The sequence below is a fragment of the Carassius carassius genome, chromosome 4, assembly GCF_963082965.1.
Source record: "Carassius carassius chromosome 4, fCarCar2.1, whole genome shotgun sequence".
Taxonomy (NCBI): Eukaryota; Metazoa; Chordata; class Actinopteri; order Cypriniformes; family Cyprinidae; genus Carassius; species Carassius carassius.
Window position 1 is genome coordinate 11,806,008 of NC_081758.1, and position 26,328 is coordinate 11,832,335.

A 26,328-nucleotide genomic window follows, 5' to 3' on the forward strand; every position below is an offset into this window, starting at 1 on the left:
CATCTTTAAAAACACGCAGCTCTTTTACAAGTGTGCGTCGCAGGGCGAACACACACAAGGATATAAAAAGGATATAGGCGCCGGAGAGCACTAGGAACGGCAGTGGAAGGCGGCGAAGGCCAGCAACTTCAAAAGTGGCTCGTCCCGACGGCGGTTGCTTCCTTCGTGATCCAGCGATGCGTGAGCTTCGCTGAAGAGATGAAAAATCAGGTGAGTCAGCCTTTTCGAGCTCCTTTTATAGGGTTGGGCCACACCCGTTTTAGCGGCATGAAGGGCGCAAAGCGCCCTTATTGGTCTGATGTTGCATCAGCCTGCGCTAGCAGCCAATGAGCGAGCGAGCCGTCTCGCATATGGCTGTGTACTGCTGCAAATGCGCTTTACAAAAATTCAAAATTAAGGATAATTTTTTGCTTCAGTATTTCGTGAAAAGAGACTTTTCCCGTAGCGTCTTAGCTAAGACGCAGTACGAGAGAACTCTCGTAAGAGAACTGAATGACAAACGCAAATGTGCCCTTCGTAAGTACTCATCTCAATAACAGATATCATGGAAACTGTGATTTAAATAAAACCAGCTTGGCTCAGCAGATATTGTGATCAGTGCTGCCGGATGCTTCACTTGCAGACAGAGACTCTGTAAAAACACTCTTCTGTGCTTCTGGATTCAGATCTGCCAGAGGAAACACAACTGGACACCAGGAGGAAAGACCTGCAGTGAAAATGGTGTAACGAATGTGAAGCTTTTCAAGAACGTTGAATGTAGCATACCTTTATTTATTTTTTTGGCTAAAAATGATTAAAAAAAATGCAAGCATCAAACGCATCAAACCACAAGTACTTAATTTACAACCATATGTGAAATCAAACATAACACATTGCGAACTTTGTTTGTAAACAGTCTACAATGAGAATGATAGTTTGCACTATTACAACATAATTCGCTCAAGAGAATAAGCAGGGAAAGGTGCCAGTGTAGTATGCAATGATTCGACAGTGTTTTGACAGGTCTCAAATGGCTCACACTAATATTTAGACAATGGAAAGATTGTTAAACAACGAAAAGAAAAGAAAAGGTGCCTGTGTTTCTTTTATATTGCAATAAAAGCAAACGGTTGTGAAGTGAACATGACTTGTAGAGAAAAATAAGCTATACACAAAAAGACACAATCGGCCTACTTTTTAGTTTTTTTAGCTTCTTTGATGGAATTTAAGCATAAAACAACATGAGAAGAATACATGAGCTGAGCTATAATTAAATATGAATTGTCCAAGTGTGGTTTAGTGTTTTAACAATAGTTCTGGAGTTATTAGGGTTTAGTTTCCTCAAGCGCTGATGTAGATAACATGTGTCACGTCTTTATTGAACAAAAGTAAAAGCCAAAGCCACATTCAAGAACATGAAACAAGAAAACTCTGCACATTAGAACAAATCACATTAATCGATAAATGACAGGTCTCAAAAATTGTAATGGAACCATAGGTTTTTAGGCTACTTCTTTAGGCTGCTTCTCATGGCATTTATGAAAACAACAAAACTTTCCCTTCACCAGATTCAAAGACATGCATGAAACAAACGAAGACAACACAAAGGTTTCAGTGTAACTAACATTGATGTGAATAAAGACACATTTCCGCAGGCACTGCAGTTGAGGCAGAAACAGAGGGAGCTGCGATTGCCCTCAGCAGTCACAACACAAAGAGCTACAATGTCCTTCCCTACGACTATTTACAAACAGTACATGAGCTCTGCAGTAGTTTGAGTTGGACCATATACACTCTATTAAGTGTAAGCTCAGTATCATTGACTGAATGCCGGGGACATGTTTATTCCGTTATGCAGGGTGGATTGGGTTTCTTAATATCATGAAGGTCTGTGTGTTTATGAAGACTACACATCTGTTATTCTCAATGCCTCTATGGAATGGATAGCCTTTCAAACTGAATTTGCATTTATTATTTGGTCCATTGGGATTTTCTGGAACATCAGGAGTGACGGAAAAGGACTGAAAATCGCAAATATTTTCTGAACAGAGCTAAGAAAGCACATCTGGAACGAATAAGGTCACAAGTAGGATCAATCGCTAAGCATATTTATTATATATACATTTTTGTGGTCTAAAGAGGACATCGAGCTTCATTAGTGAAACAAGCAGAATGAATTCATTTGTAAAACCAATTTTATGCAAATGGTCAAGTTCAATCAATGCATTAATTTGTGCTTGAGGTGATGACATATTTTTGTAGGCCAACTCTAAAGTAAGCATCATCCTGTTTTTCTTGAGCAAAACCCAACGGGATTTTTCCATCAACTTTTGGGTTTCTGTATTTTGTGTCAGAATAATCCGTCAAAATATCCTGAACTTGTATTAGCCAGAGACCTTATTTCAGACAATAATGAATGATGGAAATTCGTTTCCAGACTTTGGCCTACAAAAAAAATTCATCCCTGCAGCACTCTATTGGTTTTTGATGCAACGTGGTGCTCACATTAGATGTAGACAGGGTGTAAGAATGTTTTTACTCAGTAATTCATTTTGCTTGTGTTTAATGGATGAAGCTCGTGGTCTTGTAATTGGTCAATGGTTGAAGAAAAACAATGGTGAAGAGTAGAAAACAGAGAACAATCTTCCTTTATCGCTTGCGTCCCATGTATCCAAGCATGGATACTGCTGCTCACACACGAGATACAAAAGTACAGTCCATCTTATCCAGAGGAGGTGGCTGCTCCACAAGAGGTCCTCCAGCTCTTAAGACTTGATTTTTGGGTCAGTAGGGAGGTACAGTCGCCATCTTTAGTCGCCCACAAGTCTTCACTTATTTGCTAAGGGTGCTGTTCTTTATTCCAGAAAAAAGCGCCACATAATAAAGTTAAAGAGACGTTCCTTAGGTTTTCTCATCATGGTAACAAGAGTTAAGTACATATGGTTACCTGGTCATTAGGAGGTTTCTTTTCCCCATTGACGCCCTTCAATAGTACGGACTCCTCTGTCTTCTTTGCCTTCATCTCTACTACGATGTCATCTTTGTTAGTCTTTTCCTTTGTGCTGTAGGCATTAATGCTGTAAAGATTAACACACAGATACACCACACTGCAATATTTGACTGAATAGATGTTTTTCTGTACTTCTGAACTGAATTATATATGGCATATGCAGTTTGCTGTTAGAAAGTTTAATCAAAATGCCTACAAGAAGTGAATCAAAAGTTGTTTCTCATGAAGACCATCTAAATCTAAAGTGAGAACATTTGTTTCTCTAAAGTTTATGCTCCAATGCTTAATTTTGCTGACAAATAAATTGACCCATGTATGAATTTCTTTTTTATAATTCAGGGTCTATCTATAAACATGAAGCTTTACAGCATTTATTGATCTTGGTTCATGTTCATTTTCATGAACACTATCACTCAATAATGTGTTCTTTAATTCAGCAACAATGTATTAAACTGATCAAATGTGACAGTAAAGACATTTCTAATTATACAAAAGACTTCTATTATTTCAATTTGATTTCTTTTTCTATTAAAGATTCGCAGAATCTTTGAAAATGTGAATAATTTAAGACAAAATAAGAGAGAACATACGAAATGAATGTTATTTTTATTTAGTACTGTCCTTTTGCTGAAATTATTAAAATAACCCCATTCAAAAGTTTGGGAACTCTTGGTTCTTAATACTGTTTGCTGTTACCTGGATGATCCACGACTGTCTTTCTGTTTTGTGACGGTTGTTCATGAGTCCCTTGTTTGTTCTGAACATTTATACTGAGCACTGTTCTTCAGAAAAATCTTTAAGGTCCTGTAGATTCTTCAGTTTTCCAGCATTTTGGTGTATTGAACCCTTTCCAACAGTGACTGTATGATTTTGAGATACATCTTTTCAAACTGAGGACAATTGAGGCACTCAAACACAACTATTAAAAAAGGTTCAAGCATTCACTGATGCTCCAGAAGGAAACAAGATGCATTAAGAGCCTTAACTTTTGAACAGGATGAAGATGTCCAAATTTTGTTGAAATACCTTTCTTTTTTTTTTTTATTAATGCCCTTTGGAAGCAACAGAAGATACTTGCATGTTTCCCGGAACACAAATTAAGAACAATTTACCTTGATCTTCTAATTCCAAAAATTTTCACCCCCGGCTCTTAATGCATCGTGTTTCCTTCTGGAGCATCAGTGAATGAATCATAAAGTCACTGCAGGAAAGGGTTCAAATGCACAAAAATGCTGAAAAACTGAAGAATCTGTAGGAGCTGGAGGATTATTCTGAAGAACAGTGCTCAGTTTAACTGTTCAGAACAAACAAGGGACTCAAGAACGACCGTCACAAAACATAAAGATGTCGTGAATCATCCAGGTAACCACACACAGTATTAAGAACCAATTTTTGGTTTAAAAGACCATTTTTTGTCTTGTGGTCTATATGTAAAAATATCTTACTCAGGACAGTACTAAATGAAAAATAACATTCATTTATGATCTATGATCTCTATTATTTTGTTAAAATTATTCACATTTTCACAAATTCTGCAATTCTCACAAACTTGCATCCCAATGTATATACTATATATACTATAATACCATACTGTTAGACATATTTATTATTCATTTTAATATATTCTTAGATGTATTTTAATCAAATGATTCTGTCACTAATAGCGCCTCTGTGGCCCTTTCTGACCGAACACAGCGGGAACCATCACCCGAATATTAGTTCCGCCCGGACTCTTTTCTCACACGGACCCAGTACTTTTCCGTCTCAGCTGTGGCTTATCATCTCATTAGTTATTGCCTTTAATAGGCGCAGACTTTCTTTGTTCATTGCGAAGTCTTATCATTCCCTATGGTCGTAATTCTGAGCGTTTATCTCTGTGTTGGATTTTCTGTGTATGACTCTGGACTGTGTACCCCGTTGACGATTACTGCTGCCTGCCATTGCGACCATTGCCTATCTATTGAACAGTGTTACCTACGTTGTTCCTGTTTTCTGGTGATTATTCCTGCCTGTTGACGATTCTAAATAAAGCCTTGCGGATGGATTCGAATGTCTCTGACTCCTTGTTACAGAAGACTTCGCCACCTCAGGATCCAGCGGCTTTAGATCGAGTGGTTACTGAATTGACACGACAAGCCTGACTGTGCATCACCAACAGTTAGATCGGCTGACCACCATGACCGAGGAATTGGTGCGGTCTATGCGGTCGCTCCCACAGGCTGTGCCACAGGATCTCACTGCAGGCCCCACCGCGCCGCCTTCCGCGGTCTTCACCACGGGAATCCACGCACCCCGCTTGGCACTTCCAGAGAAATATGACGGCTCCCCAGGCAAGTGCAGGGGCTTTCTTATGCAGTGTGCCATCTATGTGAACTCGCTGCCGCCGGGCTCAGTGACAGAGGAGGGCAAGGTTTCCCTCGTCTGCACCCTTCTCACCGGTAAGGCCTTGAGCTGGGCAACGGCTTTGTGGGAGGGCCAGCAGATGGTTTTTCCGTCGTATCAGCACTTTCTCACCAAATTCCGGGAGGTGTTTGACCACGCTGAGGATGGCAAGGAGGCGGAGGAGGAACTATTAAACCTTCGCCAGGGATCTTCCACCGCTGCGGATTACGCTCTCACGTTTCGCACGCTAGCAGCGCAGGCGGGCTGGGAAGGAAAACCCCTTAAGACCATGTTCCGTCGAGGGCTTCGCACGGACCTGCAGGCTGAGCTCGCTTGTCGGGAAGAGAGCAAGACTTTGGAGGAGTATATGGAGACAACCACGATTACCTCTCGTCTTCGGCTCACGCCCTGGAGGAGCCCATGCAAGTGGGATTTTCCCGCCTCTCTGATGAGGAGCGCGAGAGAAGGGTGAGAAATCGTCTATGCCTCTACTGTGGTCAGTCTGGTCACTTCCGAGCTCAATGTTCCGCTCGTCCTCCTAGAACCACCAGCACTCGGGTAAGCCACAATTCCTTGTCACCCTCTCTCTTGTTGGATGTGTGCTTGATCATCCACGGCCGCCACATCAAGACTAAAGCCTTTATTGACTCAGGGGCGGCCGGTAACTTTATTGACCAAGACTTTGTTAATCGCCATCGCATATCTCTTGTTCCATGTGACCCTCCTATGGCGGTGGCAGCCCTGGATGGAAGACCACTAGGTGCTGGAAAGATCTACCACATCACTGAGGCCATCACACTGATCACCAGCTCCCTGCACACCGAGACCATCCAGCTCCATGTCACTCAATCACCTCACCACGCCATTATTTTTGGCCACCCCTGGCTCACCCTCCACAATCCACAAATTTCCTGGAAGGATCAGGACATCATCCAGTGGTCCCAATCTTGTCTCCAGCGGTGTCTCAAATCCCCACAGAGGAACCATCACGTGGTCCCAGTTCCCCAACCTGAAGGTCAACCCCCGCAGGACATTCCCGAGGTTTACTGGGATTTCCACTCGGCATTCAGCAAATCCCGGGCCACCCAGCTTCCACCTCATCGGGACACGGATTGTGCCATCGAGCTCTTACCTGGAGCCACGCTCCCCAAGGGTCGTGTATACCCCCTGTCCCAACCCGAGACTCTGAGCATGCAGCAATACATCGAAGAAGAACTCGCCAAGGGGTTCATCCGACCCTCCACCTCACCTACCTCGGCGGGCTTCTTCTTCGTAAAAAAAAAAGACGGATCCTTGCGTCCCTGCATCGACTACCGAGCCCTCAACGAAGTAACCACCAAGTACCGTTATCCCCTACCCTTGGTACCCTCAGCCCTGGAACAACTCCGCACTGCTCGTATCTTTACCAAGCTCGACCTGAGATGCGCCTACAATCTCATTTGCATCCGGGCAGGTGACGAGTGGAAGACTGCCTTCTCCACGACGACTGGCCACTATGAATATCTGGTCATGCCCTTCGGTCTGTCCAACAGTCCCTCCGTCTTTCAGACCCTTATCAACGATATTTTCCGAGATATGCTCAACAAGTGCGTCATAGTCTACATTGACGACATACTGATCTACTCCGACACCCTGTCTGAACACGTTCAACACGTACGAGCTGTGCTCCAAAGATTAATCCAGAATCAGCTGTACGCCAAACTCTCTAAGTGTGCCTTCCACCTCTCCACCGTCTCCTTCTTAGGATACATCATCTCTGCTGAGGGAGTCACGATGGATGACAGCAAGGTTTCCTCCGTGCTACACTGGCCTCGTCCCCAAACCGTCAAGGACCTCCAACGTTTCCGGGGGTTTGCCAACTTCTATCGAAGATTCATCCGGGGTTTCAGTCAAGTAGCAGCTCCTCTAACTTCTCTCACTCGCAGTGGAGGTGGATCCAATAAGCTGGCATGGTCTACGCTCTGCGAGAAAGCGTTCCAAGATCTGAAGACTCGTTTCACCTCGGCTCCCATCTTGAAACACCCAAACCCCCGACGTCAGTTCACTGTGGAGGTGGACGCCTCCAGCACAGGTATCGGAGCAATACTGTCACAACGCCAGGGAACTCCAGAGAAATTGTACCCGTGTGCCTACTACTCTCGCAAACTCAATCCCATGGAACGTAATTATGACGTCGGGGACAGAGAACTGTTGGCCATGAAAGCGGCCCTGGAGGAATGGAGACACTGGTTGGAGGGCTCGACCATGCCCTTTCTCATTCTAACCGACCACAAAAACTTGGAGTACTTGAGAACCGCCAGACGTCTCAATGCCCGCCAGGCCAGATGGTCGTTATTCTTCTCCAGGTTTCTCTTCACTATAACCTATTGGCCCGGGTCCAAGAACGGTAAGGCGGACGCACTCTCCCGCCAATACAACTTGTCCCAATCAGACACCTCTCCGGCTACCATCATTCCCATCTCCCAGATCGTCTCCCCCGTGCAATGGGACATCATGGCCGAGATCACTGAGGCCCTAGAAACAGACCCTGCTCCTCCGGAATGCCCTCCTGGACTGACCTACGTCCCCGCTCCCCTACGGCATCGCGTACTGACACTGATCCACGAGAATCCCAGCGCCGGCCACCCCGGCGTCCAGGCGACCAGGGAACTCGTTCTCAATAAGTTCTGGTGGCCTTCCATGACTCAACAGATTCTAACCTTCGTCAAGGAATGTGTCACATGCAACCAAACCAAATCCCTACACCAGCGCCCTGCCGGTCTGCTCCAGCCTCTCCCTATCCCAGAAAGACCATGGTCCCACCTGGCCGTCGACTTCATGACCGACTTGCCCCCTTCTCACCACAACACCTTGATCCTCACCATCATTGACCGGTTCTCAAAGTCATGCCGCCTCATTCCGCTTCCCAAACTTCCCACTGCATGGGAGACGGCTCAAGCCTTGCTCAACCAGGTCTTTAGATTTTATGGTTTGCCCGAAGACATAATCTTGGATCGGGGACCCCAATTCACGTCCCGTGTGTGGAGGTCCCTCTGGTCTCAGTTAAATATCAACGTCAACGTAAGCTTCCTACGAGCTTACTGTCACCTCCATCAGGAGGACTGGAGCGAATACCTCATGTGGGCCGAATACGCCCAGAATTCCCTAAGGAAGCCCTCCACCCAACTTACCCCATTCCAATGTGTGTTAGGCTTCCAACCTCCACTATTCCCGTGGTCCGGGGAGCCTACTAACCTCCCCGCAGTGGACACCTGGCTACGGAGGAGCGAAGCTACCTGGGATATAGCACACACCAACCTACGACAGGCAATCCAACGAGTTACCCGCCAAGCCAATCGCCTCCGGAGAGCCGCTCCTCCATACCTAGTCGGACAGTGGGTCTGGTTCTCCACCCGGGACCTGAGACTCCGACTCCCCTGCAGAAAGCTTAGCCCAAGGTACGTGGGTCCGTTCAAAATCCTCAGACAAATCACTCCTGTGTCTTTCCGTTTAGATCTTCCATCTCATTACCGCATCTCACCCACTTTTCATGTTTCCCTGCTCAAGCCCACTGTGGAACCGAGAGAAGAGGGGGACCAGGACGAGGCCGCTCCGGCAGAGACTCCTCCCCTAATGGACGCAGAGGAGAACATTTATCAGATCAACCAGATCTTGGACTCTCGGCGCCGAGGCGGGGTTCTACAGTATCTCGTGGACTGGGAGGGATACGGCCCCGAGGAGCGGTCTTGGGTCAATTCTAAGGACATGCTCGACCCCCAACTTACTGCTACATTCCACCGGGAACACTCGGAGAAACCCGCTCCTCGTCCTCGTGGTAGACCTCGGCGCCGAGGAGGAGCTCACGTCGGGAGCCGTTCGCAGGGGAGGGGCTCTGTCACTAATAGCGCCTCTGTGGCCCTTTCTGACCGAACACAGCAGGAACCATCACCCGAATATTAGTTCCGACTCTTTTCTCACACGGACCCAGTACTTTTCCGTCTCAGCTGTGGCTTATCATCTCATTAGTTATTGCCTTTAATAGGCGCAGACTTTCTTTGTTCATTGCGAAGTCTTATCGTTCCCTATGGTCGTAATTCTGAGCATTTATCTCTGTGTTGGATTTTCTGTGTATGACTCTGGACTGTGTACCCCGTTGACGATTACTGCTGCCTGCCATTGTGACCATTGCCTATCTATTGAACTAGGTTCCGGATTACCTACGTTGTTCCTGTTTTCTGGTGATTATTCCTGCCTGTTGACGATTCTAAATAAAGCCTTGCGGATGGATTCGAATGTCTCTGACTCCTTGTTACAGATTCATTTATTTCCTTAATGTAATTTTTTGTTGTTTACTTATTATTAAATATTTTTAAATAGTTTTTCTTGAAACTTTCCCACAGATCCCCTAGCACTTCCTCGCAGCCCACTTTGAAAACCGCTGTACTAATGTTTACTAGAAATCTGGATAGAAGGGAAAAAGTACAACGCACATTTCTTGCTTGCCTGAGCGTCCACAGGGTAACTTGCCCTTTTTATACAGGAAGTAGAAGACACTGCCCAGGATGGCCACCAACAGGATGCTGACAATAATCACCACAATAATCACTCCACTATTATCAGCTAGAGAGAGAGAACAACAGACGCCAGCATTAGTATGACTGATTGATATATAATAACCAATGAACTATTACCATTTCAACAAGACACTCTTAATTCATGCTGAAATGCAAAAATGGGCTTTTTAGGCAAAATACAAATGTGAAATACCCTTCTTGATCATGAAAAGGGCTTCTAAAGAACACATTACACTGCAGTTTTTAACAATGGCTGCATCATTTGTATTCAAAACATGTGCCACGTGACAAGGACACATGTACTTTTAAATGACACGAGTTAGGTATGAAACATATAATCAGGGTGTTTTAGTAAAGAGTCAAATAAAGCAAATTAAGGAGCGCCATTCCGAGGAAGTGTCATCAAATGCTATAAATAAACAGAGACAAGAAACAGTTGTCTGGGAATGAATTTTATGGGTTAAATCTACTCAGTAAAACAGCAGGCCGCCACCACAATCTTCACCATAGTAGTTTAACAGTCTCAGTTGCAGCCCAGCACTTCAAAACATTTGTTAAAATATTCACATTGAACTAATTATACATTCATCTTGGAAAACACTCAGCACTGGATCTGCCCCTGCTATCTGAAGTAATGTCTGCTTCCATTTTTGCTTGCCTTTTCTCTCTCTCTCTCTCTCTCTCTCTATGACTTCTCTTCACAGAGAATTTTAAATATGCCCAGAGGCCGACATGAAGAGCAAGCTAAGCTCTGTTGCTGCGGAGGCTTTGCCTTATAAAATCTATGATTTATTCATATACATTAGATGATCTTTCATTGTTTGTTAGGGTTGGATTTTGCAGGGATGAAACGGACTGGGTGTTGATTTAAAGCATACACTCATTTCTAACAGACATATAGAGTAACAGAAGAGGGGGGAAATAAAAGTTACCCGAGGTTTTTCTAGCCGTTGGAGTCTGGGAGAATGGAACTGGGAGAAAACAACAGACAACATTAACATTTTTAATTGCAAAAAAGTAGAAAATAAATGACAAGATTAAATTGTATTAGAAATCTGATAATGAGACATGGTTTTGAGAAGTAAAGAGATTTATAACTTTACAAAAACATGTTAAAATATTAATATTATTCGCTTCCGAAAGAAGGAGGAAGCGGCACGTCTAGCGTTTTCCGCGCGTTTTAGGCGCGATATGTGAACGGCCCCTAAGAATGATTTCTGAAGTACACTGAAGACTGGAGTAATGATGCTGAAATTACCTTTGCTTCACAGGAATAAATTACATTTGAAAATATATTCAAATAGAAAACAGTTATTTTAAAATGTAAAATTATTTCACAGTATTACTGCTTTTATGCTACTTTTGATCAACTAAATGCAGCCTTGGTGAACATACGTGATGTCTTTCAAAAACATAACAAATGGACCAACTCAAACAATAGTGTAATTATACATTTTATAAATTAATAAAAAATAATTATAGACATAGATAAAATAAGATAAAATATGTATAAAATTTAACAATAACCTAAGTATAGATGCATTTATGCATTTATATTAATAGATAATAATAGATATTACAGGAAATATTATGTTCCTAATTCTAATAAATGTTTATAATTAGAATACATTTAGTCTATTATATATTATAAAACAAATAATCATCATCATGATTAATAACAGTGATTAATAATTACTAATAATTATTATTATTTAAAAAAAAAAATAATCAACTGGATGTGCCTTGATTTTCAGTGTAAATAAGGAAAATGGACTCTTACTGCTCTTGATGCTGTAAGTCTTGGTCTCTATTCCAAAGTCATTTGTTGAATTGCAGACAGCAATAGTGTGAGTGCTAACTTTAAGAATCACAACGCTGTGGACTTGATCCTCCGTCTCTTTTTTAAACACCTCACGCCAGCTCTGAGACTACAACAGACACACATAAACAAGACAAAAGCGTGAGTCCACAGCCCAGTGTAACAAGAGCCGAGCGCTGAGAGGAAATCTGTGTTACCTGACTGCCGGTGATGCTCCAGGTGATGGCGGGTCTAGGGTAACCTCTCACCTCACAGCTCAAATTCACCCAAGCCCCGACTTTCTCCGTCAGCTCAATCTCCCTCTCCGCGTCCTTTATCTGAGGGGCGCCTGGAGGAACAGATCCAGTAGCTATTTTAGAAACACTAAAACTAAATATAAAGCTCTTTTGGTGAGGTCAGCACTTGATGAGCTCTTCCTCACCCTGTACGATGATATGGACAGAACCGCTGGTCAGCAGGCCTGGAAGAGACGGTACAGTCACCTCACAGTCGTACTGTCCAGCTGAGTCAAACGTGGCGTCCTGCAGCTGCATTATGTGTCCTCTTCCAACCTCAATCCCATCCTACATACAAACAAACGTGTGCAAACAAATGACGAATGGACAGAGTGAAAAGAGGGTCTAAACAGAATGTGGGAGACCGAATGAACGTGTCTAGACTGCTGGAAGATAAGTGAATCACACTGTGGAGTTACCTTAAACCAGATGGTAGACGTCTCTAAAGACGACAGGGCATTGCAGGTGGCTGTCAGACTCTCTCCTTTCAGCATGACCTCGGAGTCTTTGGGCACCACCACAGCTGGGTCCAGATCTAAACACACACACACACACACACACACACACACACACACACACACACACACACACACACACACATATATATATATATATATATAAATGGTCAGTAATTCAGAGTAAAAGTCTTTTTGTGAGTCTGATCTGAATTATATCAGCTTCATTTGATCAGGGGGAATAAATGATGACTGTTTATTTGAGTTATGTCTTTCATATTGCTCCAGCAAAATATCACTTTTCACTTAGAAATATAACTTTTTTAAATACATCTTTTAATTACAATGATTAAAGGGTTAGTTCACCCAGATAGCAAATTTATGTAATTAATAACTTACCCTGATGTTGTTTCAAACCCGTAAAACCTCCGTTTATCTTCGGAACACAGTTTAAGATATTTTAGATTTAGTCCGAGAGCTCTCAGTCCCTCCATTGAAGCTGTGTGTACGGTATACTGTCCATGTCCAGAAAGGTAAGAAAAACATCAGCAAAGTAGTCCATGTGACATCAGAGGGTCAGTTAAAATTTTTTGAAGCATCGAAAATACATTTTGGTCCAAAAATAGCAAAAACGACCACTTTATTCATCGTTGTCTTCTCTTCCATGTCTGTTGTGAGAGAGTTTAAAACAAAGCAGCTGGATATCCGGTTCGCGAACGAATCATTCAGTTCACCAAATCGAACTGAATCGTTTTAAACGGTTCCCATTTCCAATACGCATTAATCCACAAATGACTTAAGCTGTTAACTTTTTTAATGTGGCTGACACTCCCTCTGAGTTCAAACAAACCAATATCCCAGAGTAATTCATTTACTCAAACAGTACACTGACTGAACTGCTGTGAAGAGAGAACTGAAGATGAACACCGAGCCGAGCCAGATAGCGAACAATAGGCTGACTCGCTCTCGAGTCAAGAACCGGTTGCATTGGTTTTCGGATCACCAGTAGTTCTTTCGGACAGTTCGATTCAATAAACCGGTTGAAGAAAACGGTTCACCGGATCTTTTGCGCTCGACGTAATGGCGTCATTTGCGATGATTGCCCTTGATTCAAGCCTTCGGTTTACCTGGGCTCATAACATTAGCACAGAATCAGTTTAGAATCAATCACCAAAAGAATCAGTTTGGTTCAGACGCTCTGTGTGTCGGTCTGCTTCACGCTGAATCACACATGCACAGTATCATCAGCTCCTCGGTTCTCAAATCGGACGCGTCTGACAGAAACGGTTCTTGACTCGTGAACGAGTCATTATCTGGCTCGGCTCGGTGTTCATCTTCAGTTCTCTCTTCACAGCAGTTCAGTCAGTGTACTGTTTGAGTAAATGAATTACTCTGGGATATTGGTTTGTTTGAACTCAGAGGGAGTGTCAGCCACATTAAAAAAGTTAACAGCTTAAGTCATTTGTGGATTAATGCGTATTAGAGATGCAAACCTTTTAAAACGATTCAGTTCGATTTGGTGAACTGAATGATTCTTTCGCGAACCGGATATCCAGACTGCTTTGATTTGAACTCTCTCTCACAACAGACACGGAAGATAAGACAATGCTGAATAAAGTCGTCGTTTTTGCTATTTTTGGACCAAAATGTATTTTCGATGCTTCAAAAAATTCTAACTGACCCTCTGATGTCACATGGACTACTTTGATGATGTTTTTCTTACCTTTCTGGACATGGACAGTATACCGTTCACACAGCTTCAATGGAGGGACTGAGAGCTCTCGGACTAAATCTAAAATATCTTAAACTGTGTTCCAAAGATAAACGGAGGTCTTACGGGTTTGAAACAACATGAGGGTAAGTTGTTAATTACATAAATTTGCTATCTGGGTGAACTAACCCTTTAATAAATGAGTAGAATTAAACCAAATGTATGTATTTTGCAACATAAATAGAAAATGTGAAAGTTTTTGAAAATGTGAAAGTTTTTTTTTATATAATAATAATAATAATAAAGGGTATAACTCATATTGCTAATAATATTTTTGTCATTTGTTTTCAGATTTAAATCCTTTTGAACAAAAGCATTTGTAAAATTAATTAATAAAATTTTGGAGTCTGTAAGCTTATTTTTTAAAGAAATCTATTATGCTCACCAAAGCTGCATTTCGAAGTGATACTGTGAAATATAACAGTTATGTTATATAACATAACTGTTTTATATTTGAATACATTTTCAAATTTAATTTATTCCTCAATTTTCAGCATCATTACTCCAGTCATAAATGTCACATGTTCATTGAAATCAATCTAATATGTTGATTTGCCGATCAAGAAACATTTCTTGTTATTACCAATAATAAAAGTTGTGCTGCCCATTATTTTAGTAGAATCCGAAATACATTTTTTTGGTTTCAATATTTTTATGGAAAAATAGAAAGATCAAAAGAATCTTTTGTAACATTCTAAATGTGTCATTACACATACAATTAGTGTCATTTTTCTTTTGAACGGTTGAGAAAATGTTAATTATTCAAAATTATTACATGTCTACAAACTTGGCAACAATACTGATAGATGATTCGATTATAGTGGTGTTACTGTGTGTGAAACCATGAGAAGCTGAAGGTTGAACTCACAGTGTACAGTGAGCTGTAGGGTGTCCACCACCTCATCACGGTCCAGAGAGTGACATTCATACACACCGCTATCTGCACGAGACACTTCCTTCAGAACCAGCAGCCCCTGAGAGGAATCCAGCTCCACATCTGACTGTTATGAGCAGGACACACAGAAGACTGTGAATGTCTATCCTACTGTAATTAAGATTTCCTTACGACTCATTAAATGATATTAAGTGTGTTTGTAGAATTTAGAAGTGAAATTAAAAGTGGTCTGCCATCTGCAACATTTGAGAACCACTGTTGAAAAATCATCTTGTCATTATGTTATTAAAGCAAATGCATATTAAACGTACTTAAAGCTGCAAGTCAGTAATGGTACTTGTCCGGCCCAGACGTCCTTCTTCTGAATGCTTTACAGCCTCCCATTCAGAAAAAAACGAGTCCAAATAAAAGAGAAAAAAGAGACTATTCTCACTTGTTCTCGGTTGAAAATGATGGGTGCTGGGGGGTTCCCATCGCCTTGACAATGGATCTTCACTTTGTCCTTCTCTTTGACCAAGCCCTCAGGCCAGTCTTTCCATATCTTCACGCTGGTCGTGGGGTCTATATGACATACGCACATACACAAAGAGCAACAGGCCATGAATTTTATTTCATTCAAATGTATCTCGCCAAGGCAACATAATTCTCATACTCAGTTATTAAGTCAGTGCTGGCAAAGCAAAGACCTTTGTAGCTGTATCACAATAAACACAACTCAAAACAGAGTTTACCATTAGCAGTGACCAGTGCTGGGTACTAACTGATTGCATGTAATCTGGATTATGTAATATAATAAACAAGTAATTTGTATCGTTCACATATTAAATTTCTCTTTACATCGATTAGTAACTTGCGAACCCCCTGAAGTTCTTTCACAAACCCTAGTTTGGGAAACCCTGAAATAAAGTGATATCTAATGCACTTCTAGTTGTTGATAGCAAACAATGGATCATATTTCCTTTCTCTTTCTATTTTTACATCAGTGTGGTACAAATCATTCCTCTTTAAGTCAATGACTTGAGTCAAAAGTAATCTAAAAATAGTCAACAGAAGTAGTCTGATTTGATTACCTAAAATGTGTAATGTGTTACGTTACTAACTACAATTTGTCTCATGTGATGTTTAATCAGTAAGCGGCTATGTTTGTAAGTAATGTACCCAGCACTGCCTGTGACACACGAAAGCTATCTGAAATATAAAAAACATGAAACAGTCAAAAACACGTCATTTTCTACAAAAACATGTTAGATCTGTCAGATCTAATGTCATCGTTTAACCTTAGAGGGATTTCGGACCAATGAGATCTCATAGTGGGCGGAGCTATTCAGCAGAATGCAGGAGATACAAAAGCCCAAGCATCCGAATGTTATTTAGCTTGTCCCAGCTGCAAAAATATATCACATTCCACTTCATCAAAAACTCATAAATGAACTTACAATGAACTGTAATATTGATGCCTTTGGACTCGGATGTCCTGACAGCTCCTGGGACAAAATAGCTGACTTCACAGGAAAAGTGGGCGTCTTTGTCTTCCTTGGTCACCTTATAATGCAATTCACTCTGCACTGTATATAGACCACTGGATTCCTTCGTCACTAGTGTTACCACGTTCGCCACTGACAGGAAACACGCACACAACCAGACATACATTCACATTAGTGGCAATATTTAAGAGGAAACATAGCCTAATTCTTCATATAGACTCTGCTGGGAAAACCAGGTCATACAATCTTTAGGAGTCTAGCAGGTTTTTAGAACAGTGTTGCTTGTCCAGTGTGGTCTACCAGCTCAAAAGAGCTTGACCAAGATGGACTACCAGGCCAGTAAAGGTTCCACCAGTCCAGCTGACCAAACAATGAACACACCCTGGACCAGCTAATGACCTAATAACCAGCTACAGCTCGAAAAAAACATGAAACGTGTTCGCAACTCAGGACAGAATTTTCTTCATTGGGGATTAAACGGATTGTGAATAATAGAGATTTTTTAATCAATATAAACTGATATTAGATAATGAATTGTGTATGCTCATTCACCCTATTTCTGCATGCAGATTTCCTTAAATGTCATCTAACACTCACTTAAAATTATACAGCTCATTGTTATCTTTAGCTAATCTCAAATTGAATATACAGTATATATATTTCAGACTGTACATTATAATACTGTGATGCCTTAAATTCTTTTGTGGTATTTAAAATAACTTATTTTAGCTTTTTCGTTTTTTTATTTTATTTTTATTATTATTATTTGGACAAGAATTTAAAACCAAAATTTGCTATTTATTTATCTGCCATTTGTTGGTTAATGGCCACAACATAAAAAATTATTTTCAGATTAAATGTATTCAGCTTATTAGAATTTTAATATATCTACATCACAAGTCTCAGAGGTGAAAGAAGTTGTCGCATTTTGAAGTAAAATCACACATATAAATCCTTTTTTTATAAATATATTGTACACTCATGATCCTTGCACAATAAGAAAAGAAAGGTTAGTTTTGATTTGATGTTTACTCTAGGCTAGATTTTTTATAATATTTCCTAATAAAAACAAACATTAGGACGCTTGTATAGATATGTATTCATATAAATTAATATTATTATTATTGCTCGAAATTATATTAGAGCTGAATTATAAAGCAAAATGAATGATGATAATATTACAGATAAAAAAATATATGGATAATAAATCTGTCATTGATGAGGTCTGTATCATTTCACTCACAGCCACTGGTGGGGTGGATGGGGATGTGATCACGGTACCATGTGATGTTTGGCTTGGGAAAGCCTTCTCTGGTCTCACAAGATGCAATCTAACCAAATAAAAGACGTGTAAGCTTAAACCCACCATACAGTATATGATTCACACAAACATAACATATATCCATCTATGATGTACCTTCAGTGGGGAGTCACCGGACACAGAAACTCCAGAGAGGACACCTTCAATAACAGGAGCCTCTGGGGGGTCTGAAAACAGCCAGTTTTAGTTTTTATACTTATAAACTGAGGAAAAGAAGCAACGATATTAGGACATTTAGTGAGAATGTTCAACTGACTGGAGTGGAGACTTACCAAAAACCTTCAAGAGAGTCCTGCCCTCTCCATTGCCTGCTGCCAAACCACTGACCTGACAGAAAAACTCTCTTTCATCAGACAGCTTAACGTCCTGAATGGTCAGAGTTTCTCCATCACTGTTTGATAGCACACTGATACGATTGCTGTAGCTCGTGTTCTCGTCCACCTTCTGCATGGTCAGGTCGCTGTAGGAGATCCTTACCCGGTGACCTTCACGTTCCCGCTGAGGATGATGGGAAGTAAAACTTGGTAAATGGTCTGCAGATATGACTTGAGTCCCTCGTTCAAATGTTAATCTAAGGGACTTTTGAATAATTTTAATGTCAGCCAGGCAAAATGTAAAAATATCAGCAATTAAACTGCACATATCCAGAAATATTAAAGTGTTAGCTGACGCAAAAATGGAAGTTCTGTCATAATACTGTATATTCATCCTCATGTCACTCCAAACTCATAAGACTTCCATTAATCTTGAACTGTTACCATTCATTTATTTCTAATATTCTCTCATTTTGTCCATCTATTGAAAGTCCATGCAACCAAAAAATTCACACACTAAAAAAACTAAAACAAAGTACACGCAGTAAAAGACATTGTAAAAGTGGTTTAATCCAAGTCTTCTGACTTTATTCCAATATAAACATTGATTAACATACAAGGAGCTCATCAAATATAGTAAACGAAAGCTCTAACATACTTGCTTGATGTCACATGTTTGAGTTTCTGCAAGAAACAATGAATGAAGTTTATTCTCAAACACCAAACAAGTATAGTTGAGCTTCGGTTTACCAATTATAAATATTGTCTATGCGTGCTGATCAATGTTTCTATGTGAATAAAAACCTAAATTTAATCTGTTCTCCATAAAGTGATTTCATCACTATAGGAGACTTGAATTAAACTGGATTGAATTAAACTGGATTACTTTCACAAATCTTTCAGGTTTCTTTAAAAATATCTTAATCTGTGGTTGAAGATGAACACAAGTCCCTTTAAATCAAATAAGTGAAACAATCGGAGAGCTTATAGGACTCACCACAAACCACTGGACCATGACCATTGTGGGCTTCTCGGTGAAAGTGTACAGGCAAGGGATCTCTGCAGATTCATCCATGTAAACATCTATAGTGTCCTCCATCCTCAGATCCACTAGCGCCCAAGCTGCCAAAGTAAACACATTGAGATTGTGTGCTTGAGGTCCAATGAGAACAACATTAACAAGCTTTTAATGCATTTTAGATTGCACACTAATGTTTATGCCACAGCCTAAGAGAAAACTCAATTACAATCCTATTAATGTTAGGTCAGCAGCAGTAAAACACTCTCTTTGTTAAAGCTGTTCGGGGTCAACTGAAGTCTGTACATGATGAAAAGACCCTTGCATGTTCTGCACTGATTGTGGAGTGAAATTATTTAGGGCTGATTTCATATGGTAAAAAGAGAACAAAGGAGACTTTTTTTAAAACTGAAAATGAAATTATAATTAGCCAAAGCAGATAAACAAACATTGCTGGTGACACAGGTCTTCATGCTGTCATGTTAAAGATGTTATCATGGTTTTGACATTTTTCATATCCTTAGAGACTTCTGCAGAATTCTGTGATTGTAGTTTGCATGCGGGCCAACTGAGAAATTCAGACAGTCATTAAGTAGTCGGTCTTTGTTGTCATCCTGTTGTGATTGTTATCAGGGCAGCTCACATGGTGTCTATGCAGTTTTGGTTCAATTTTCCGGCACTGCTTGTTGGGCGAAATCAATGTAATTCCAATGCACTTACGTAAGATCTATTAATAGCAAAATGCATATTCAAATTAGCCAATATATTTAATAAACAAATACACAAGGGACATAAGAGGTCCAGAACTTGACTGAGGAATATTTAAGTTCTGCAGAACTTTGTGTAATTCTGCAGGCAGATTCTCTGCAGCCTTGCTGATGACCCAGATTTGTAGATGCATTGATCTTGAAGAAGCTGAATGCTAAATCGCACTGGCTCAGCTTCACATGGCTGGCAATAGTACATTGAAGAATGCTCTAGGCCAGCATACCACATCAGCACTGACTGAATCACAGGAAAATAGGAAAAATCATTAACTCCATACAAGTTATTCTCCATATAAGCTATAACATGTTATGGCTCTTGAATGCATTTTCATAGAAAGCAAGAGATAAACATGGCCCATTAGCTTACTTCATGATGCATAACGTGTATTATCTTTGCAGGAATATGAAAAACTATGAATGTGCATTTAAGATGTTAAGCTGAATCTTACAAAAATATGTCCAGGTCCAAAATAAATAATTTTATAATTCAGAATAAAGACTATTTTAGGAACAATACGACTGTTTGCATACACAAATGTTTTGTGTTTATTTGGTTATTAAAGTTTAATTTAAATGTTTGCCGTATCCCGTCTCCTTTCCGTGACTATGAAGGTTTTTATATAATGCTACAAAGACATTGTAAAGACATTTAACAAAAAAAAGGTTTGTCATCAAAGAAGTAATTGGCATTTTAATATATACTAAAATAGAAAGTAATTATTTTATATTTTAATAATATTCCACAATATTTACTGTATTTTAAATCAAATTAATAGAGCACTGGTGAGCAAGCCTCTTTTAAAAATCAATAATAAATTTTACTAACCCCAAATGTTTGAATGGTATTCATTCATTCATTCATTCATTCATTCATCAATTCATTAAATTTCAATGTGACACAAAATAACACTGCTCTTTTCCATACAACAGAAGTAAACAGGGACTGGGTTGGTCCAATATTTAATAGTACCAAAATATATGGCTCAAGTACTACATTTCAAGTCTTCTGAACCCACAGCCTTGTGTGTGAAACAGACCAAAATATGAGTAAATTAAGACACAATTTAAATTTTTGGGTGAACTATTCATTTAGAATCCTCCCTGTCTTTACTTCCTGGCAGCCTCTTTTGTGGCATCATTGAGGTTTTGAGTGGCAAACACAGACCTGCCAGCAGCTGCCACCACACCAACTGAAAAAATACAGACTAAGTGTCTTTGTTTGCGATGATTATATTTGGCAGCACACCTTCAATGAAGCACAGGGAAAGAACAGCATTTTTAAAAACAAGACCCAGATTTTGTAACCACAAGAGTGATTTCAATCTGAAAATCTTTGTCTGACTCAGACATGAGCGATACCATTCATCTTCACATCTTCCATTCCTCAGATATCTGCGATCAAAACAAGCGTCCAGCCACTGTCTTTCAAATGTCACTCTCTGCCCTCAACGCCCTTTTTGTATCAAAAGAAAGTCATTTGTTCCTCCCTTCGGCCCTTCCATCTCTCTGCAACCTGTTCTCTGTCTCTCTCTCACTCTTTCTCTCAGCATGCAGTAAATAGGCTCAGACTGAAAGGCCTCCTTTTTAATTGGAAACATCTGGGAAGTAGGGAGCTGGACTTGTGGGGTGCCGTGGAGACGGGTTATTATGGGATTTCCACGTCCTTGGCGAGTGACTGGTGGAAGAGAGAGACGTTGGCAAGGGTTCAGGGGTGAAGCGGCTCGACAACAACCTCATCACTCATCTCCCTCCCCTCAGCGGTATGAGGTCAGTGGCACAGCTACTGCTGGGAAGGAGGCAATCTGGCTGTGTCAACAACACCCGAGATGGGTTGCCCTCAGAGCTCACGGTGTGTTTGTGAATGATCAACGAGACATTTGTTTTGTACAATTTCAGCTCAACACTGCTAAAAATAATACCCTTAATCAATATCTTTCTTCAAAAATCAATCACTTGTTCAGGGGTGAGTTTCCCAAAAGCACCATTAGCAAACAATAGTTCAGTTGACACCAATATAGTTCAACAATTCTACAGCTCTCAACCTGTGTTTAGAAGTGTCTTGTTAGTCTGACACAGATTATGCTCTTGGGCACAGTAAACAAGCTAACATGCAGTACAGTCTATATCTTTTATTCAATTCTATGCATCTCAATAATACATTTTTGGAATTTGTATGTGCATGAGTGTGCAAGGGAACCGTGGTGTATTATGTGGGACCAATGAATCAAACCATTAAATGGTTAGTTCCCCCAAAAATTAACATTTTGACATTAATCACTTACCTCCATGTCGTTCCAAACCCATAAAACCCATTTCTACGTGTATTTAACTTTTGATTTGGAAAAAAACAGCGCATCCTTGTGGCGCGGATGACATGCGCAGCATACGGTGATGTGGAGTGACACAGAGGAGACCGTTGACAAAGGAATTATTGAATGTTGTTGTTATTTTTGTTTTCTTCGCTTACAAAAAGTGTTTCCGTTGCTTCATATAACCCAGATTGCACATCTGATGGCAGATGGAGTATTCTGACGACAACTTTCATACCTTTCCTGGACCTTGACACTGTAATTTACTTGGCAGTCTATGGGACAGCCTCAAGCCTCCAGGTTTTCATCCAAAATATCTTAAATTGTGTTCCGATGACAAATGGAGCTTTTACTGGTTTTGAACGACATGGGGGGTTAATTTTTGGGTGAACTAACCCTTTAATGAATCAACCATCAAATAAAGCAAAACTAGTAAAGTCCTCAGAAGCCATGTTCGGTACAGCAGCATTTTAGGGAAAATAACATTGAGGAGAAAGCTGTTGACTGCATACTGCAATTTAATGTGATTAACTACTTATTAATATATTATAATAATAATCTCACATTAATTGCAATATTAAATAATTAAGATATTTCTCTATGGATTATACTGTGGTGGTTAAGCAGCAAGTTACATTGAGAATGGGAAATGCACTCCCAAAAAAAAAATTCTTAAAAAATAAACAAAAGTATTGACCATAATGAAATATTCATGAATTAGGAAAATATTCCCATAACTTTCTATTTGCTACATTTTATTAATACATTCACTTAAATTCAATTTAATCATGGCCATGTTTTATTAATTAGTTCTGTCTATATATTTTTTTTTTATTTCATCCTTGCATGTCGTGTGTGAGGCTCCTAAGATAACAATGGGTAAAGATTTTTTAATTATGAACAAGCTATGGACTATAGCCACTTAAAGGACAAATCAGAACTATAAACACATAATTTCACAGATACCTCAGTTCATATGTGGTTGTTGCAATATTTTTAGTAAAAATCTGAAGACATACACGTTTACACCACATCTTATACCATAACCATAGTTTTTAGCCTATATAAAGCTGATCGTAATTACTTCAGACTAACCCCAACCAACATTCTGCCTCTAAAAATGAATTATTACATATTTAGAATTTAAAAAAACGTACTTTATTTATAGAGAATTTTTAAATTTTTGCCTGATTTTGCAACATTTTTGGACAATTTGGTTCCTAAAGTGCAGCTAAGTGAACCCCCGACACACAAAGCCTTATTAAACTCACTGTCACATCCCGTTGGTCCCATTCTGCATTCGCACCCCATTTTCAGGGCTGCTGCCTTCCTCCCTCACCCCCTCCCTGTAGAACCCCACCCCTGCCGAGAGCTGCCACCTTACTCATTGTGACTAAGACGCTGGCCCTATTTGCTCAGACCTCTCTGTCCTTTAGCACAGCTTCACTGAAGCCCCCCGACTGCGTCCATCCACCCATGGCCTTTCAGTTTCATGCCATTGTTCCCACACCTGGGGAACAAATCTCCTTCTCCCTGTCTGTCTCCATCCCTTATCTAAGCTTAAAGCATCCAGAAGTATCTCACATACGTCCCTGTTTAAGTAGTCAGGTAAACAGAAAAGTGAACAGAAGTTCATTGTGTGCCCCAAGTGGGGGTTTTCTTATCATTCCCAACAAACATTTTTTAAATAGCCTGGAGCTACAAGTTAATAATGATTTTTCCTTAAACATGGCTGGATAATCGGATTAGCAAATGTGCAGAATATCTTGTCAGAGGAGATCTGAGGCAAAGACCTTCATGATGTTTTCTTATCTGAGAGAGAGAAAGAGGGGTCAGTGAGAGTGTCTAAAATAAGGAGCTTTTAAAAATCTAGTTTAAAAAACATCTGCCAAGTCCTTAGGAATGTACGCATTGTATTTATGTTGGTTTCATGTGTGTGTGTTTTTTTTAAGAGGTCATACCATGTTGCTAAAAAGAACATTATTTTGTATAATGCAATGTGTTAATGCGGATTAAGGTAAAAAAAAAAAAAACACATTATTTTCCATATAATGTACATTATTGTTTCTCCTCTATGCCCCACCTTCTGAAACACGTACATTTTTACAAAGATCATCATTCTGAAAAAGCGAGGTGTGCTCTGTTTGGCCAGCTATCCAGTGCATTGTGATTGGCCGAATGCCTCAAGCGTGTGATGGAAATATTACACACATTTAAATATTTGGGTTGAATATTTGGGTTGAACTGTTCTGGAAGAGTGTTGTAAATACAACTTAACCACTGGTTTCTACTTGTGTCCTCTTTTGGAAGGCCAAACAAAGTAGTTTCACAAAACACACAAAACACACAGCGACTCCACAACATGGCAGCGGCAGCAAGAGAGAGAATAAAATTTACGCCTTCTTTCTTTGGGCGGCATTATGCAAATCTTCCCACATTATGACGTGGACATGTGGGGGGCGTGTTAGAACGAGCCGTTTTAGGGGGGCGTATCTGATATAATTTCCTCTTGTACTTTGCATGGCTGCACTTGTTATTTGCAACACATGACTTTGATTTGTCAAAAAAAGGGTTTTCAAATATTAATAAGCAGTTTTGTTACAAGGAAATTCTAAGAAATAATAGTAAAAAGATTATGCTGTTCTACTTTTTGAGGCTCCTTTTATAAAATGCTAAGAATGTCATAAATTTAAAAAAAAATGTTTGGTAACACTTTAGATTAGTGAACACTATTCACTACTAACTAGCTGCTTCGCATTTATATTACCAACATATTGGCTGTTTGCTAATACTTATAAAGCAAATATCAATGCCTTATTATCCCTTACTTCTACCCAATACTTCGACATAACTACAGCAACTACCTTACTTGATATCAATAAGCAGTAAATAGGAGTTTATTGAGGGAAAATTCTTATATAGTGAATAAGTGTTCCATAAAGTGTTTTTTTTTTTATCTTTATGTCCTCTCAAAGTTTTTTTGTATTTATAATTTTTTTTAAATAAATTTATAGAAAAGTGTATTCAAGATAATGTATGTACAAAGTGAATGTATTGACCAATCTGGACCAAACAATGTGTGTCATGTCACTGACCCAATGTAACACTGAGACAGAGAAGAGACAGATACCTAAAGCCCATGTATGTCAAACCGCTGCTCTGTATTATTAACATTCGGGACAGTTGGTCTGTGTACCCTGCAAACCCACGTCTGGAAACCACTAGTGAATATTTGGACGTGCAGACAGAGTTTCAAATAACAAGAGTAAGGATGCCTGAAACCACATTGTTTTCACAGGATGATGACTAGCTAGTGTGTGTCTGTGCGTGTATAAGAACGCAGGGGTGGAGAAATTGTGGGCCACAAGCTGAAAGCGAGTTCCACTAAAAACCAAGATATTATCCTAACAATGGGATACGCCTCCACAATAATACTTTGTGTCCTTGTTTCCCAAACAAAAGTGGACAGTAGTCACAACATCAGTCTGTCTGCTCATCAACAAAGAAGATCAGCTTCTGTTTCAGCCCCAGCTGAGCTGAAATACATCTCCAGCTGATTTATATTAGCAGTGTGACTCTGCAAGCAAACACAAACTCCCTCCCTCTCACTGAGCTCCGAGAGACTCGAGTCTCGAGACAGTCAGTCTTCAATGATCTGTGATAAGTAAATGGGGCTCATCTATCTTTTTGAATAGAAAGGGCTTTGTGTTGCCAATATGACAAACATTTCAAAACAAAGTTAAAGCTAAAGCAGTATTTGACCACAAAATGAAAGTTCTCTCATAATTAAACTAACTTTACAAAGAGGGCTGCATTACTTTGGGGGAAAAAATGTGTGATGAAAAAAAAAAAAGATTTAAAATGTAATAAATAAATAAATAATTGTAAAATTACAATTATTTATTTTATCATTATTTAAATTGTTTAATTTTATTGTGCAGCCCTACTTACACACCAGCTTCATTTTCTGTTTTTT

The 26,328-nt window shown here is 40.0% G+C and overlaps 1 protein-coding gene across 5 annotated transcripts in view; it reads right to left on the reverse strand.

Annotated features, from left to right (window-relative positions):
• Positions 1-1,173: 1,173 nt before the first annotated feature.
• The window catches only part of LOC132134786 (cell surface glycoprotein MUC18-like), a 77,600-nt gene continuing 52,445 nt past the window's right edge, over positions 1,174-26,328 (reverse strand). For 2 of the 5 annotated variants that reach the window (XM_059547165.1, XM_059547150.1), the window contains exons 2-16: positions 19,256-19,380; positions 18,217-18,442; positions 18,041-18,111; positions 17,867-17,954; positions 16,576-16,755; positions 15,573-15,700; positions 15,113-15,245; positions 12,438-12,553; positions 12,165-12,306; positions 11,941-12,071; positions 11,705-11,852; positions 10,857-10,895; positions 9,841-9,970; positions 2,927-3,056; positions 1,174-2,832 (exon numbers count right to left, since the gene is read on the reverse strand). In XM_059547165.1, the coding sequence (XP_059403148.1) occupies positions 2,812-2,832; positions 2,927-3,056; positions 9,841-9,970; positions 10,857-10,895; positions 11,705-11,852; positions 11,941-12,071; positions 12,165-12,306; positions 12,438-12,553; positions 15,113-15,245; positions 15,573-15,700; positions 16,576-16,755; positions 17,867-17,954; positions 18,041-18,111; positions 18,217-18,442; positions 19,256-19,357 (1,785 nt within the window). In that variant the 5' untranslated portion in view covers positions 19,358-19,380 and the 3' untranslated portion in view covers positions 1,174-2,811. The remainder of the gene's footprint in view (positions 2,833-2,926; positions 3,057-9,840; positions 9,971-10,856; positions 10,896-11,704; positions 11,853-11,940; positions 12,072-12,164; positions 12,307-12,437; positions 12,554-15,112; positions 15,246-15,572; positions 15,701-16,575; positions 16,756-17,866; positions 17,955-18,040; positions 18,112-18,216; positions 18,443-19,255; positions 19,381-26,328) is intronic. The other 3 variants (XM_059547164.1, XM_059547162.1, XM_059547157.1) reach the window with 3 other exon arrangements.